The sequence below is a fragment of the Lipotes vexillifer genome, unplaced genomic scaffold (genome assembly GCF_000442215.2).
Source record: "Lipotes vexillifer unplaced genomic scaffold, Lipotes_vexillifer_v1.1 scaffold474, whole genome shotgun sequence".
NCBI lineage: Eukaryota > Metazoa > Chordata > Mammalia > Artiodactyla > Lipotidae > Lipotes > Lipotes vexillifer.
Window position 1 is genome coordinate 2723542 of NW_006772385.1, and position 17227 is coordinate 2740768.

Genomic DNA, 17227 nt, shown 5'->3' on the forward strand with positions numbered 1-17227 from the left:
GCAGGCGGACTCTCAATCACTGCGCCACCAGGGAAGCCCTAGGAGACATTTTTAAGGAAAATTTAAATTGGTAGCTGGAACCATTCTAATCCTGATTACGGGACTCTCATTTACATCATGAAAAATGTGAAATGCGTACTGATTCACGCATTTATTCAGTGAATCTTTACGGAGCATTGGTTATATACAGAGTTGCTGGGTGATGAGAGCGGGGCCACGTAAGGATAGGGGGAAGAAGAAGATGCACGTCTCCATAGACGGTAGAGCAGTGGTTGTCCAGTTTCAGTGAGCATCAGACTCACGTGGAGGCTCCTGTCTCAGATTTTCTGTTTCAGTAGATCTGGGGCAGGGCCTGAGCATGTACATTTTTAAGAAGTTCCCAGGTAATTCTGATTCTGCGGGTCCAAGATCTCAGCAATTTGAGAACTACTGGTCTAGACTTTAGGGGAAGAGGTAGTCTGTCAAAGAAAATGAATTATTCTTTCCAATTGTTACTAGTGCTGCAGCAGGGAAGTCTGAGGTTTTTTGGGGGGGCTCTGATCAAATCAGGGAAGGCTTCAGAGCTGTGTAAAACCTGGGCAAGGGCATGGGAGGACAGCATTTCTGCAGGAGGAAGCAGGATGGTGAAGGCCTGACGTGGGAGGGAGCCTGAGTGTGACTAGAATGTGAGGGTATGAGTAGGGAGTTGCCCTGGATGCCACAGGCTAGTGCTAGAGTAGGCATGCTTTCATAGTAGTGAGTTAGCTTGAAAATTTTACATATATTTTGTTTTCTAAAGGTTGCATAGAGCCCACTTTTTACCTTTGTTGCATGAGGTACCCCCGTATGGTTACATACAAGCACATGCACAGATTCAGTGCTTGAGATTTGAGCCCTATAGAATGTTGACCCGTGATAATGGGCAAGTATTCTTCAAGAGAGGCATCTTTTAATATTAACAAGATATCTGATGGAGCTTCTCCCTATGGATGATCTCCGTATGGATAAGCTCTCTCTGTGGGTAGGACAGAGAACTGTGGACCCAATGACATGGTTAAGTTGGATATATGGCTAACCCAAGAACTACATGTAAAATGTTTGATTTTATAATTGGATGGCAGCTAGGAGAATAGTTGATCTGGATTAGCAGTATAGTTGTTATATATTTGCCATAGGAAGATAAATTTAACAAAGTATTTCTACATACCCTAACTCATACCAAGAAGAATATGAATTCACATAACTTATTTTCATCATATTATTGAAAAATCCTTAACCTGCATGAAGACATTAGGGTTAAGTATACCAAATAATAAATTTATAAAGCTGGGTCAGGAAGATCTCTGTGCTTGAAAAATGAGCTCAAATTAGTAAAATCCATATTTATTTGTGTCAAAGAAAGTCTCAGATATAAAAGTATTTAAAAAAGAGAAAACACTAACTTGCCAGAAAGATTTATAAGAGAATCCAGGCTTTAGAAGACCCGGCTCAGAAAATTAAAAACTACAGCAGATATTTAAAGGGGAAAAACTTTCCAAGAATATAAAAATTGGGTTTTCATTTAAGCTGTTTTTTAAAAAATTTTTATTTTATATTGGAATATAGTTGATTTAAAATTTTGTGTTTCAGGTGCACAGAAAAGTGATTCAGTTATACATATACATGTCTCAGTTCTTTTTCAAATTCTTTTCCCATTTAGGTTATTATAGAATACTGAGCAGAGTTCCCTGTTCTACACAGTTGGGCCTTGTTGGTTACCTATTTTACGTATAGTACTCTGTGTATGTTAATCCCAAGCTCCCAATTTATTCCTGCCACTTTTCCCCTTGGGTAACCATAAGTTGGTTTTCTGCATCTGTGACTCTATTTGTTTTGTAAATAGGTTCATTTATACCATTTATTAAGATTCCACATATAAGTGATATCATGATATTTGCCTTTCTCTCTCTGACTTACTTCTCTTAGTGTGGTCATCTCCAGGTGCATTCATGTTGCTGCCAATGGCATTATTTCATTCGTTTTCATGGTGGAGTAACATTCCCTTCTGTATCTGTACCACGTCTTCTTTATCCATCCGTCCATGGACATTTTGGTTGCTTGCACGTCCCGGCTATTGTACATAGTGCTGCAGTGAAGGTTGGAATCACGTGTGTTTTCGAATTATGGCTTTCACCAGAGAGACGCTCAGGAGTGAGCCAGCCAGATCATAGGGTGGCTCTATTTTTAGTTTCTTAAGGAAGCTCCAATAGTGTTCTCCATAGTGGCTGTACCAATTTACAGCCTCACCAGCAGCGTGGGAGGGTTCCCTTTTCTCCACATCCCTCCAGCAATTTTTGTTCATAGACTTTTTAATGATGGCCATTCTGATTGGTGCCAAGTAATACCTCGTTGTTGTTTTGATTTGCATTTCTCTACTGTTAAGCGATGCTGAGCATCTTTCCATGTGCTTTCTTTCTTTCTTTTTTTTGTTTTGAATCAGTGTGTGGGAAATTTACCTTTTGAAGTTGGCTTCTTGAAAGTCTGCCCTTTTACGAATTCTCTTTCTAGTACTACCCCAGGACGTTTGTTAAGGCAGGTATCATTTTAAAAAAATTTTTTATTGGAGTATAATTGCTTTACAATGGTGTGTTAGTTTCTGCTTTATAACAAAGTGAATCAGTTATACATATGTTCCCATATCTCTTCCCTCTTGCGTCTCCCTCCCTCCCACCCTCCCTATCCCACCTCTGTAGATGGGCACAAAGCACCGAGCTGATCTCCCGAAGGCAGGTATTATTTTAGAGCTCCACGGGCCTTGTGAATGTCAAGTGCACGGAAGCACCAGTTTTAAAGTTGTAGTTATGGGAAACGGCCACAAGGTAGCAGCATTTCTTCATGCCAAACTCGGGTTACTGGGGTAACCAGAGGTTTGGTGGAAGTCCTGTTCCAGGGTTGTAAAGGAGAGTGGAGTGTGGTAGAACAGACACCCAAGGGCTTGTGTTTCTTTACATCTTCCCCCTTCCACTACAACCCCCGGACCAACCCCAACCCCTGCAAAAAATGTGCAGAGTTTGCTTTCAGCCGTGGGGGCAGCGACTCTAAGGAAGGAGGCTGGAGGTGGGCACCTCAGCATCAGGAGACTTGGGGGCCAGGTGACTTTTCAGTGCTCTTCCAGCCCAGACAGTCCACAGTTTCTTGGTTGCACTGGGCTTGCCATAGCTGTAGGAAGGTCCACCTGGATCTGGAGATTGTGGTCCCATCCAGAGGGGACCAGGCACTGCAGGTCCAAGGGGAGCTCCTTTGCTGGCACATCCTTCCCAGCTTCCTCAGCCCCATGAGAGTCCAGCCTTGGGAACCAAGGCTACTGAGGCTCCAGAGCTGTGAACCAGCCTGGATTTCCAGGGCATGAGGGGAATATAATAGACATTCCTTTTTTTATTTTGTTTCTTAATTTTTAGATCATATTGGAGTATAGTTGATTTACAATGTTCTGTTAGTTTCTCCTGTACAGCAAAGTGAATCAGTTATACATATACATTTATCTATCTTTTTCAGATTCTTTTCCCATATAGGTTATTACAGAATATTGTGTAGAGTTCCCTGTGCTATACAGTCTGTCCTTGTTGATTATCCATTTTATATATATAGTAGTGTGTGTATGTTAATCTCAAACTCCTAACAGTTCTCTTGTTCATCATATCAACAGAGGTTGTCTCATATCTGCCTGTAAAAGTCAGGGGGTTAAGGTAGTTTTGTAAAGGAGTCAGCAGCTTACAGAAAAGCTTAAGGTTTTATTTATCTTGGGTACCAAAACTAGACAGAGTAATTTTTTTGGTCTGTTTTATTTCAGGGTAAAAAGTGGTGCCTCCTACCCTTACCACCCTTGGATGTGATACGTGTTTCCTTTTAATGGTGGCAAAGCAAGGTGTCACTTTTGCTTCTGTACTTGGAGATGGTTAGAAAATTTAATGAACTTAAAAATTACTTTTCAGAATTGGAGTGGGGGAAGGCAGGGCAGGAGTCTCTTTGACTCATGTGACTGGGAAATCATTGCAGAGCAGAGAGTTTTATCAAGACTTTCTCTTGCTCTTCTCACTGATATTCTGAGCTCAGTTTGATTTCCTTCTCAGGTAGGTTCTTTGCTGTGGTGCCACATACCCCCTGACATCTCTACCTAAACCACTGTCACCATCACAGCGTTTTATAGGAGGGTTGACTGAAGTTTCCGAAAAGACTCTGGCCCTGCTTGAATCACGAGCCCATCTCAGACCAGCCATTCTGTCCAGTACCGTGAACTACTCTGGTTGGGCAGCTTAGTTCACCTTCTAATCCCTATGGCTGGGGAGGCCAGACCATATCACAGTTCCTTTCAGCATCACACAAGTCAGTTCCTAAAGAGAGAGAGATGGTGTCTGTTACCACTTTAAAACGAGACTGATCCCGTACAGGTTCACAGAACACATCCACTCTTAAATAAGGTAGCTCTGGCAAGATTGTCTTGAAATACTGGGAATTCCCACATGATTTTGTACATACCTCTCTTGATACTTACATGGTGATCATAGTTTGCTAGTGTTTTGGTATGAGATCACTTTATTGCAGATACTTGTAAAAAGGACTCTTCCCTTCATCGGAGTCTCTGCTTCCTATAGACAGAAACATGTTCTTAATGATTAAAAACAATCTCTAGGCCTAGTAGAGTACCTGGAATGCAGAAGGCAGTGAAACATCCTTTGAATAAATTAGTGAATGAGAGAATTGGTGAGTGAATGTATGATTAACACGTTTGGAGCGTTGTGTTCTGTCCTTGGTAGAGGCTTGGGGAAGTTTTCACAAAATGGGGAGAATCTAGAGAAAAGAGGCCAGGATATTAAACTATTTCATATGAAGTATGGTTGAAGTTTCTGGGAATGTTTTTTCCGCTTGGAAGAAAGACACCATCGGATGGAGGAATCATGGTCATCTTGCCGGTGTTTCCTAGTTGTCCCAAAGAGATCTGATCTCTTTCCTTTGAATAACCATGACATTTCATGTTTCTCTTGGAAATGATGATGATGACAATAATAATAGTAATAGTAGTGATAGTATTAATAGCAGAAGCAGCTGTCCTTTACATGTTTATCTGCGTGCTTGCTCTTTGTGTGTGTGTGTGTGTGTGTGTGTGTGTGTATTCACACATTGCCGCCAGTTCTTTTTTTCAACAGCTATGTAATTAGACATCAGTATACCCAGTTTGCAAACAAGGAAGCTGAGGCTTGATGAGGTTAAGTAACTTCCCTAAGGTCATAGCTACTCATAGCTATGTCTTAAGGCTAGAATTCTAACCCAACTCTGTTTCCAAATCTGATGCTTTTGTGTGCTCTTTGTATATTTTTCTTTTTATATTATAGCAGTTTGTGAATCTGTCTTATTAAACTGTAACCTCCTTCAGAGCAAACAATTTGTCTTATTAATATTTAAACTTCCTATAATGCTTTCTTCTACACGTGGTAGATACTTAATAAGAATTTCCCAAAGAGTAAGTTTAAGCATTTGAAGGGAAGTCTTAGAAAAAAAAAGAAATAGACCTTTCTTTGTTATCCCATAAGGCAAAATTTGGTTTATCGGGCAAACTTAAGATAAATTTCAGTTGTATGTAATGATGTTCTGACAACCAGAGTTGCCTAGTTCTGGAACGGCATGTTTTGTTAAGTTGGAAACTTCCCGGCAAAGCTGGAGTAGTGCCTGGTAGGGAAGGTTGTTTTAGAAGGAAGCCTTCTTGAGAGGAGACAGCCGACCATGGAACGTCTTCATCTCTGAGTCTAGGAGATTGTTGGATCATAAAGGGTTTGCTAGTGTTTTTGTATCAGATTATGTAGTAATTTCTTTGCCCTTTAATTAACTTCAGTATTACAAATTATTCCAAGTGCTGAATGTCTGTAACACAGTCCTTCTGAGTTATAAGGCAGAAGTAAGATGGAGGGGACATTAAAAAAATAGGGTATAAAGGGGTATGGCTTTTAGATCAGCCTTTCTTCCTATATGATTTAAGCAAGTAGAGTGTACTTGGAGCCTGTGTTTCTTAATTAGGATGATAGGAAACAACACGGCATTTCTCAGTGACTAGGGCTTTCTGAATTTATTTTATTTTATAAATGTATTTATTTATTTTTGTCTGTGTTGCATCTTCATTGCTACGCGTGGGCTTTCTCTAGTTGCGGCGAGCGGGGGCTACTCTTTGTTGCGGTGTGTGGGCCTCTCATTGTGGTGGCTTCTCTTGCTGCGGAGCATGGGCTCTAGAACGCAGCCTCAGTAGTTGTGGTGCACGGCAGCATGTGGGATCTTACTGGACCAGGGCTCGAACCCGTGTCCCCCCCGCATTGGCAGGTGGATTCTTAACCACTGGGCCAGCAAGGAAGCCCCGGGATTTCTGAATTTAAAATAAAAATTTCATGACAGTCTTCTTTAAAAGTTTTTCTTAAAAGAAAGGTTTATTGAATTGTAATTCTCATACCATACAACTCATCCACTCACAGTGTCAATTTAGTGTTTTTTATTATATTTAATTTTAGAACAGTTTCTTGCCTAAAGCCCCAGCTAGAACCTCTGGTGCAGTGTGTTTTTGTTTTTGTTTTTTTCCCAGTACAATGTTAAATCCCCATGGTGTCCTCCACATAATGGAAGAAGAGGACCCAGACTTTTAAGCATTTAGAAAAGGGACAGGGAGGAAACCCCAGGGGAAAGCAGAAAACATCAGAGGCTTCATAGAAAAGGAATCCAAGTGAATGCTGCTACGTAGAAGGGTGGGCTGAGGATGTGCTTAGCACAGATGTGATGTTGAGCCTGGCTTTGAAGGAGGGGTCAGACACAACTTGGCAGAATGGGATGGTAATAACAAGAGAGACAAATGATGAGTGCCCGGTGATTTGCAGCTGGAGAGGATTGAGGTTTGGGAGAGGCAGAGAGACAAGTGATAGCCTGCCTGACTCGGAATATCTGAGTTAGAACATCATGATGCACAGGGCTGTTAGGTCGGAGTGACAATCAGTAAACCCTTTGAAACAACATGTAATTTAGCTTAGATGAGCTCAGCCAGTCTACAAAGCCTTAGTGCGTTTGTGCAGTGACTTTCGAAGGAAGAAAGCTGGCAACCGTGGACAAACCCAGTCTCAAAATTTGTCTAAACTTCAGTCTTCCCAGTTTTGAATTTTATTTTTATGTGAAAGCCAGCTTCCAATCGGTACCCCCAATGCATTTCTTTAAAACATATTTTACTCATGCTTATATATTTTAAATATACCTGGAGACTGTAGCTCTTCTGTAATCTTAATGGCAATATGCTCAGTTTTGCTCTATTAGGGTTTTGGTTTCATAAAGCATTTCATAATTTTATCTCAACTTGCCAAAGAATGACTTGATTGTTGGTTTTTCACCTGCACGGTGAGCCATCTGGTGCTAAAGATCATTAATATTAATTGTTATCTTTCCCCAGTCAGCCAGACTTGAAAGCATCTGCCCCATTAGAAAGAGAGGCACAGAATCAATCTGCCATGTGAAGCAAGAGGCTCTGCAAAGAAAACTTTCACTGTAGAGCATTTGACATTAGACTTTTCAACGTTTAAATGTTTAAAGGTGGTGCATATTTTCTAATTTTTAAACATGTACTGTGCTTGGATTGAAAATCATGCGGTTAGCCAATCTGTCAAAAATGTACTTGCATACTTTATTGTTTTTACCCTCACTGAGAGTATTTTTACTCTCCAGGGCTAGTGCTTCTTTACCATTTACTAGCTGTGTTTGACGTCTGGGCAGGTATAAGAGGTCTTATCCGAAGTTTCCTCATTTATAAACTCGTGCGTAATATAATTGAGCTCCTGAAGTGCTGGGGAAGATTGCATGGTGCCCCCAGGATGAGCTGTTGATGTTCAGCCTCAGCACCACACCCACTCCCACGTGGGAGCCACCTTTTCCCAACAATGCAGTAGCTCACACATAACTCATTGAGATTTTAATTAACGTCAAAATAAATCAGCAAATTTGTGAATTGCCTAGCCTTGGAAATTCGTTTTCTATGCTGGTTAAGCCAGAACTTAAAAACGACAGTCCCCCAAGTGTAATGAGGTTTCATTTGCTTACGTTCTCTGAGTTTTACATTGCCTTTCTCAGAGGAATTGAGAGCCTCTGTTGGATACAGGATCTGTTTACTTTTTTCAGCTGTTTAGGAAATTCCAGCAGGATGGATCGCTAAGTTGTGCCACTTTACGTGCCAGGGAATATCAGTCAGCAATGAAATCAACATCATCAGGCCCGTAGCATCTTAGTGAGTGGATTTAGGTACGATGATTCCAAGTGAAATAGGTCACACGGAAAAAGGGGAAGTGGCTGGTTAAGCTGTATCATGATGTAGGCCATACATGCAGAGAGAGAGTTGTAAAAAGAAAAAAAGTGTTGTTTATACTTCTGTTGAGACTTCTACTTTTTAAACCGTGTTCTTAAGCACCCTTCATTAGATAAGGTAACCTATTCTTCCATAAGGGAATATTTGAGAATGAAATCGAGTGGCCGTAAGGGCTCACTACAGATGACTTCTTATTAACTAAATAACTATAGAGAATTGCCTTTAATTTTGGGTCTCCTGCTTCGATATTAGACTTATCATTGCAGAAGCCGTTGTAAAGGAGAAGCAGTACTTTCAGCCGACCGTATGACTAACGAGGGAACTCTTAGTCTCTTTTTAAAAACGATATTAAGTTATGAAAGAGTTGATTTTTCTCCTTGCATTGAGAATGCCTTTTATGTTTTTCACCGTGCATATAAATTTTGTTTTGAAATGGCTAACCCACTTAATGTTTCTGGTTCCAAAAGACAATGATTTTATAATCACAGTTTTCTGGGTTTGGCTGAGTTGTAGCTACTTAGTTGTATCTTGTTTCGTTCTGCGGAGTGTGCATGTGTGAGAGAGAGGAAAAGTTGAAAAGACTACCCTCCATGAAGGTAGATGTGATCTTAATCCTGTTGTTTGGAGCACAGGTGACAGGGCCTGGAAGCCTCAGGAGGAAATATTTTAGCTACAGCTCTTGTAGTCCAACATCAGGTTATTGGAAAAGGCTCCGAGAGCATCTACCAGGGTTTATGAAATAACGGGACTGCAATGTGAAGCTAGAGATATTCTTTTAAAAAAATAACTGTTTTGTTTTGTGATCACTGTGTGCAAAGCATGATGATGTGCGTTGTAGATAGGGGAAAGGAAGAGAGTAGTGGGGGTCTCGGCGTGAGAAAGGGAGTCTGCATAGAAACTTAGGGCAGTTAGGGAATAAAGTGAACAGTGGCTAGAAGAGTCAGGGCTGCAAGCATGTTCTGTATATTTTAGAGAGGAATTTCATGATGAGGCCATGCTGTGTATGACGTAAGGCCTCCTGCAGCTTAGTGTAAAAACATTTGGAGGTAATGGTCATTTCCCCACCGAAGTGTTTTTTTCTTTTTGTCTCATTTTGTTACTAAAGTTTTAGATTCTCTTCAGCTGGCCCTTCTATTCTGTCACTGTTTGGACTTTACCTAATCTTTACCATGTCAATTTAACATGTTTGTTATTGGAAGTTTAAAGCAAATAAAGCATGTTATATGACTTGCAAGCCTTTTTTCTTTACTTTTTTTCTTCTCTCTCTAGACACAGGTAATGTACAAGTGGATAGAGCCCAAAATCTGCCGGGAGGATCTCACAGATGCTATTAGGTTGCCCCCTTCTGGAGAGAAGGAGGATTGTCCACCTTGCAACCCTGGATTTTATAACAATGGATCTTCTTCTTGCCATCCCTGCCCTCCTGGAACGTTTTCGGATGGAACAAAGGGTACGTGATATCAGTTGGTTCAAGAGTTGGACCTTGAGTAAAGTAAACTTGTTGGACCACATTGACATTGTCCTGAACTGTTTTTATGGAAAATTTTTAAAAACACATAATTGTCTTATCTCACAGACTATAGAAGAGTTAAGAAATATAAGGGAATTGTGAGACCGCAGTAGCTTATTCAGCATAGCATAAGGATAGTTTTTAAGGGCATTTTGTGTAACACACAACCTCTTAACGGGATGATGCCTTGGATATTTATAAGAAAATTCCACCAGTTTAAGTGATTATGGATAAGCGCTCCTTTTCCAGTGTGTGTGCACACATATATTGATACAAGCATAAAATACTTCTATTTCAACTGGAATAATCACATTTTATGCTATAATAATAGCAAAAATTGATTATTTTGATCAGATAGCAATTAAAATAGTTCCTAAGTAGATTGTTTCAAAGTGTACGTTTGGGAAAAATTTAGTACTTACCAAACAATAATAAAGTGGTTACGGAATTTGTTTTAGTTTTACTAGATAAAGATTACAGTGCATTTTTGTGGCAGGTATCTTACTTGAATATAGCTGTGCTGTATACCTAATGTCCAGAGCCTCTGAGAGCCTAAAAAGGACTCGAGAGTTGAATTGACTTGGGTACAAATCCACTTGCTGCAGGCTACCAACAGTGTGATTTAGCCACTAATTTGAATTCAATTTTCTCATTGGTAAAATTGCAGACAGTAATATCTAGCTCGTCATCACCGAGCAGGTTATATAAAAATGTCTCCTCCAGTACTTTGGTACCAGGAAATGCTTGCTCAATGAACATTTTCTCTCTCTTTCCTTCTTTTACTGTTGTGATAATGCCAAGTGTCTTGGCTAAATAAAAAAAGTGATTGTAAGAGACCCTTTTATTTAGTGTCATAGACGTTAATTTAAGTCAGGTTTATTTATAAATCTCTTTCCACACCCCCTCAGCTCCCATCATCACTTTTAAGTATAGCCAATATTTTGAATTTCAAGTAATCAGTCCGTAACTAAATGGTGTAATAGTCTGTTAAGTTTAGTAACTAGGAGGAAGGGTGGAATATTTCCTTATTTATGAGGTAGAGGAAACTGATTCTGAGATCACATGTAAGTGAACTTATTTCAGAATCACCCTTCTTATGGAAGGTAGTTTCAGTATTAGCAGTTATTCCCAGAAATGCAAGGAAAAATTATCTTAAAAGATTTTGTGTTCTTTTCCTTTTTCATGTTAATCAAGTATATATGTCCATACTCTATCCAGAATTATTTTTCTTTCTACACTGTTCTTGAAAAAATTGTTAATTCTTAAGGGAACTGGTGGTTTACTATCTCTCCTTTCCACTTGCCTCTCTGCTAGTTAAAGTTTAGTAGTGCTTGGAGCAGAGGAAGAGGAAATTATCCGGATGTGATTTAATTGTAATTCTCTTCCCCTTTTGTCTCCTGTAGAATGTAGACCATGCCCAGCAGGAACAGAGCCTGCACTTGGGTTTGAATATAAATGGTGGAATGTCCTTCCTGGCAACATGAAAACCTCCTGCTTCAATGTCGGGAATTCAAAGTGTGACGGAATGAATGGTAAGTTCAGAATCAGCCTTCTCAGTGTATTTTGGTGGTAGAGACTCTTGGACTCACCTGTGTAAAAACACACTAAATATGGCTATGAGGAACTTCAATCTTAGCATTTGGCTACTTGCCTGTCTTCCCAGACCTCACATAAAAATAGTAAATATGGTGTCATAGCCACGTGACTGCCCTCTAAGAATATAAACTATTTTGCATTTTTTTGGAGTCAGTTTTGAAGTAGATGTTGCGGATCACCATTTATGGTTGTTATAAATACCAGAATAGATCGCCAAGGGAGGCAATGAAATTTGTGTTGTTTGCCACTTGGAAGAGTCATAGTGTATATATAACACTGTATGAAAGCATTTCTGCCTGGATTGGTTTTCTGGCTCAGCACTAAGCCATGAGGAGGGGTTACATCATCTCTAACTCCCCTGGCCTATGAAGTCTATGATCGTGTTTACAAATGTATATGAACCTCACTTACTGAAAACTTGGAAATGTGGTGGAGTTCTATAGGACGGTTGCTGAATTTTATTTGTTCTTATATTTTAAGTGCATGGTGAGCCTACCACTTAGTTACTCTGCAATATTTGTTGGTCAAATGAATGACAATATCTATGTATGTGGGGTTTTTTTGTTTTTTTGTTTTTTCTTTGCGGTACGCGGGCCTCTCACTGTTGTGGCCTCTCCCATTGTGGAGCACAGGCTCCGGACGCGCAGGCTCAGCGGCCATGGCTCACGGGCCTAGCCGCTCCGCGACATGTGGGATCTTCCCGGACCGGGGCACGAACCCATGTCCCCTGCATCGGGCAGGCGGACTCTCAACCACTGCGACACCAGGGAAGCCCTATGTATGTGTTTTTAAACTTGACACTAGAAATAGGTGTTATAGATACTAGGGTTTTACACTAAAATGTGCCCTTTACTTTTATAAGCTCATTGGCATTTTTTTATCAGTTCACTTTTTCTCAATACTGTATTTTAGATCATTGTAAAAGAAAAAAAAAAGCTTTCTAATCACATCTGTTTTAAATCAGCACCTATCTGAAATAAACAGGCTTGGGATGTAGGAAGTGAGATGTACACATGAGATGTACACATGAGTAGGAAGTGAGATGTACACACATGAGTACTCAGGTTGACAAATCGTAGGTCCTTGAATGATTTTGGTTAAACAGATGCGTGAAAAAAAGCCTTTATACATAATGAACATTATGGAATAGTTCTCTTTATCAACTAATAATACTACTTCTGGGAATTTATCCTAAGGGAGAAGAAAAAAATAACACAGCAGTAATTACCTGACGATAAGGGTTTATGTTCCACAAAGATCCTTTGGGTGAACTCTAAGTTGAGGAAGTTTAAGACATAGAAAAAATAAGAATGGGAATGTATTGAAAGCATTGATACATTTGTGTGTGTGTGTGCATGTGTGTGTGTTCACTTATTAGTGAAGATTATCTGGAACTTTTGTTTAGTCTTTTAAAGAAGTTACTCTTAGTCTAACTCTCATGACAGTATTTGACTTAGCCACTTGCTTACTCATTCACTAGAGGCTGTAAATTAAATTTTTTCTGATTTTCAGAAATGTTCAATTATTAATTTAAAAAGTATACATCTTTGCAATATTTAGTATGCGATATCGAAAGAGCAGACAGTAATGTGAAAAATACAGAGGTAAAAGGTGATGTATATTTTTGTGACTGGTGGTACAGTAACCAACCTTGGGAAAAGCAGTGCTCAAAATAATGGGGGTCAAAGCTAGAGGCCCAGGGCAGCCTGTCTCATGAAGTCGTTACTCCATCATGGAATTAAAGTGGATGTGCTTTGACCAACTTGACTGTGTGACTTGCAATGCTTTGAGGTTTTTTTGTCTTGTCAGTCTGAATTTACCACACTTGTGGAACAGGTATGTAGAAGTACATCTTTATGTACTGGAATTTTGCCCAAGAGGAATTCAGAGTTGTAAACAAATTAGTGTTTATTCATGAAGCTTTCATTGAGCATTACCTATAATACCAAAAATGGAAATAATCTAAATTCCAGCAATATGATAATGTTTACAAAAGTTATGCTGTACTAATTGGATGAAATGTTATGTAATCATTAAAAATGACAGCAGGGGCTTCCCTGGTGGCGCAGTGATTGAGAGTCCGCCTGCCGATGCAGGGGACACGGGTTCGTGCCCTGGTCTGGGAGGATCCCACATGCCGCGGAGCGGCTGGGCCCGTGAGCCATGGCCGCTGAGCCTGTGCTCCGCAATGGGAGAGGCCACAATAGTGAGAGGCCCGCGTACGGAAAAAAAAAAAAAAAATGACAGCAGACGGAAAACTGTTTGGCAGCGTTTCAAGCATTTTGAATGGTCCCATTCTCCAACTCAATAATTCCACTTCTGGGAATTTATACCAAGGAAAAAATGTGGTGTAAAGAAAGAAATTATGCACAAATATGTTAATTTTAGTGTTATTTATGAGAGTCAAAAATATGAGAAAACAAAGTTTTCAACAATGGGGTATGATTAAATAAAATGATGATATAACCATACAACATATTGTTAACTCTTTAACACTAGACATAGAAAGGATTTTTAATGGGGAAGTATTTTTGATACAATGATTATTAGAAAAGTGAGACGATAATGCTAAATGAAAAACAGAAAATACGGTAAATTATGCAATAAGACCTAAAGTATATTTTTAAGAAAATTATGCACTAGAAAAAGAGAGAAAAGAAACACAGTGAAATGTTCAGTCTATCACTTGGGGGTGGGAGGTTTCTGAGAAGTCTGAATTACTTCATTTTTTTCATTTAGTTTACTCTATTTAATAAATATTCCTCATGTATACACATTGCTTTCAAAATCAGGATAACAGCACAAAATATTTGTTTAAAAATATATTTATTTGACCCAGTAGTTCTTTTACTGGGATTCTTTTCTAGAAAAATACAGGAAAGCTTTACCGAAAATATCTTCATTATAGTGTCACTTCTGCTCGCTAAAAGATAAAACAATCCAAATGGTTACATTGAACGTGTGGTCAATAGGAGGTAAGTCCTGTAGTATGAGTGATTTAGTAAATTATGGGAATTAATTACATCTGTCTACATGATAAACTATTAATTTAGTCATTTAGCATGTTGGTGAAGACTTTATACATAAAAATGCTTATGCAATAATGTTAATTCATAAAACTATGGAACAAAATGTTATCAACGATAAGATCTCAGTTATGTAAAAACATGTATGCATCAAAAAGATAGTGAAAAGAAACACCTCAGAATGTTAACAGTAGTTTTTTCTGAGTGATGAGTTTATAAATAATTTTAGTTTTCATCTTCAATGTTTTCTGTAGCTTTCAAAATTTTATGATAAATGTAAATATGATTTCTAAAACAAAAATCTTAAAATAGAAATTGTGGGGCTTCCCTGGTGGCGCAGTGGTTAAGAATCCGCCTGCCAATGCAGGGGACACAGGTTCGAGCCCTCGTCCGGGAAGGTCCCACATGCTGCGGAGCAACTAAGCCCGTGCGCCACAACTACTGAGCTCGTGCTCTAGGGCCCGCGAGCCACAACGACTGAGCCCACGTGCCACAACTACTGAAGCCCATGCGCCTAGAGCCTATGCTCCGCAACAAGAGAAGCCACCGCAATGAGAAGCCCGCGCACTGTAATGAAGAGTAGCCCCCGTTCGCTGCAACTAGAGAAAAGCCTGCGCGGTAGAGAAAAGCCTGCGTGCAGCAACGAAGACCCAACGCAGCCAAAAATAAATAACTAAAATAAATAAATTTATTTAAAAAAATAGAAATTGTGTATAGAAACATGGAAAATGTGGGATTCATTCTGAGGGATAAAGCAAAAGACAAAGGTGCTGCAACAATGTATCACAAACTGGGGGGGGCGGTTAAAACAACAGAGATTTACCCTCTCACTTTGCAGAGACTAGAAATTTGAAAGGCAGGTGTGGGCAGGGTCGTGTTCCTTCTGAAGCAGAGCATCTGCAGGAAGACCCTTCCTTGCGTCTCCTAACTTCTAGTAGCTCCAGGCACTCTGTGGCTTGTGGCAGCGTAGCCCGTCTCTGCCTGTCTTCACGTGAGCATCTTTTCCTTGTGTCTCTGGGTCTTTACACGATGTTCTTCCTGTGTGTCTGTGTCTAAATATCTCTCTTCTCATAAGGACACCAGTCATATTGGATTAAGGCTCACCCTAAGGACCTCATCTTAACTTGATTATATCTGCCAAGATTCTGTTTCCAGATAAGGTCCATTCATGTGTACTGGGGATTAGAACGTCAGTATATGTTTCTTGGGAGGGGATACAGTAAAACCTGCAGCAACAGGCAATGTTCAAACATGAGAAATAGTTTTTTCCTCTTGCCAGGTTGTTGGTCCCCTGCAAACCTCCATGCTTATCATCCGTGTTACTTCTTTCTTTTCTTTGGCCTTCTCTGCTATTCCATTGCCCCGCATGCCAGCTGAACACTAGGAAATGATCTTAGAGAAACCTTCGTAAATCCCCCCTTTCTTGGTGTAGAATTCCTCCACGTGGAAATATCCCTCTCCCTGTGACCCCCACCACAAGTTTTCAGTCTCTCTACGCTTAACTGCCTCTCACATTACTTACACTGCAGTCAAGGGCCTGGTGTCCCACTGGCTCAGACTGTTTTTGTGGCTGTTCTACTCTTAGCATTAGGAAGTGATAGCTGCTTATCTCTCTTTTCAACCACATGAACCTTTAGAGAGCAAAACAATTGGCATTTCTCTCTTACTCAGGTAGCTTCGTACATAACCATTTTTCGAACTAGCTTGATTTATGTATATTCCACATATCACCTTTCTATGAACTGCTGATGATAACATTTCGAAAATTGCCACATCACCAGTACAGCACTGATATTAGTCTCTTTCCCAGTTTCTCTCTTATGCCTGTTCAAGTAGCAGAAGTTGACATGTTTTTTGGAGGTACGAGTGTGCATGTTAAGCATTGCCATTAGTTAATAACCTTGCTTGATGGTGTGTGAGGGCTGCGTCTCCTTTCCTCATTTCATGGTGGCCATTTCAGCCCATGGCACGCTGATTGTTTCTCTGCAGAAGACAGACCTCACGTCATCTTTTATGTGCATCTCTATTACCTCATACTATTAACAGTTGTTAGCTATGTCTCTCATACTCTACTGATTCCATAGTGAGGGTGGACCCAGTCTTGTCTTTCTGTCCCTAAAGTAGGTCATGGTTTGTGGCATTCAGTGAAAGCCTGTTCAGTGAGTGAATAAGTGAGTGAATGCAGAACAGGGGTTAAATTAGGGAACAACAATACAACAAACTCTAGGAAAGAACTCCAGGCCCCGCATCTTCATTGAGTAATTTGAAGTTTCTATTTCCCATTGGTTACCTGAAGACTAAGATATTTTCATCTTAGTATATCGAAATGGATAAAGACCGTCTGTTCTAGTTAAAAAAAAAAAATCATGCCCCATTGAGAAAACTGTTGTTAATTTGACCATTAAATACCTTTGATGCAAAAATATGCATTACTTGATTCTTCCTGGAATATCATATGCAACATTTTTATTGGTATCTAGGAGTCTACCTCTGCAGGCAGCTTGCACCTGCAATCTAAAATTGGGAATTCTTTTTTTGTGGCCTTATATAAAAAGATTGTTGGAAATCATTACTGGAATTTTTACTGACAAGGATAACCTTTATCATTTCTAGGTTGGGAGGTGGCTGGAGATCATATCCAGAGTGGGGCTGGAGGTTCCGATAATGATTACCTGATCTTAAACTTGCACATCCCAGGATTTAAGTAAGGAAAACCAATTCTGGTTCCCTTCTGTGGGAATCCTCATGCCTGTTTCCCTA

At 39.8% G+C, this 17227-nt stretch overlaps 1 protein-coding gene across 3 annotated transcripts in view; it reads left to right on the forward strand.

The window, feature by feature from the left end:
* ELAPOR2 (endosome-lysosome associated apoptosis and autophagy regulator family member 2) overlaps nucleotides 1-17227 on the forward strand; it is a 191349-nt gene that overhangs the window by 133864 nt on the left and 40258 nt on the right. For all 3 annotated transcript variants that reach the window (XM_007447473.1, XM_007447475.1, XM_007447474.1), the window contains 3 exons: nucleotides 9605-9785; nucleotides 11249-11377; nucleotides 17081-17171. In XM_007447473.1, coding sequence (XP_007447535.1) covers nucleotides 9605-9785; nucleotides 11249-11377; nucleotides 17081-17171 — 401 coding nt within the window. The remainder of the gene's footprint in view (nucleotides 1-9604; nucleotides 9786-11248; nucleotides 11378-17080; nucleotides 17172-17227) is intronic.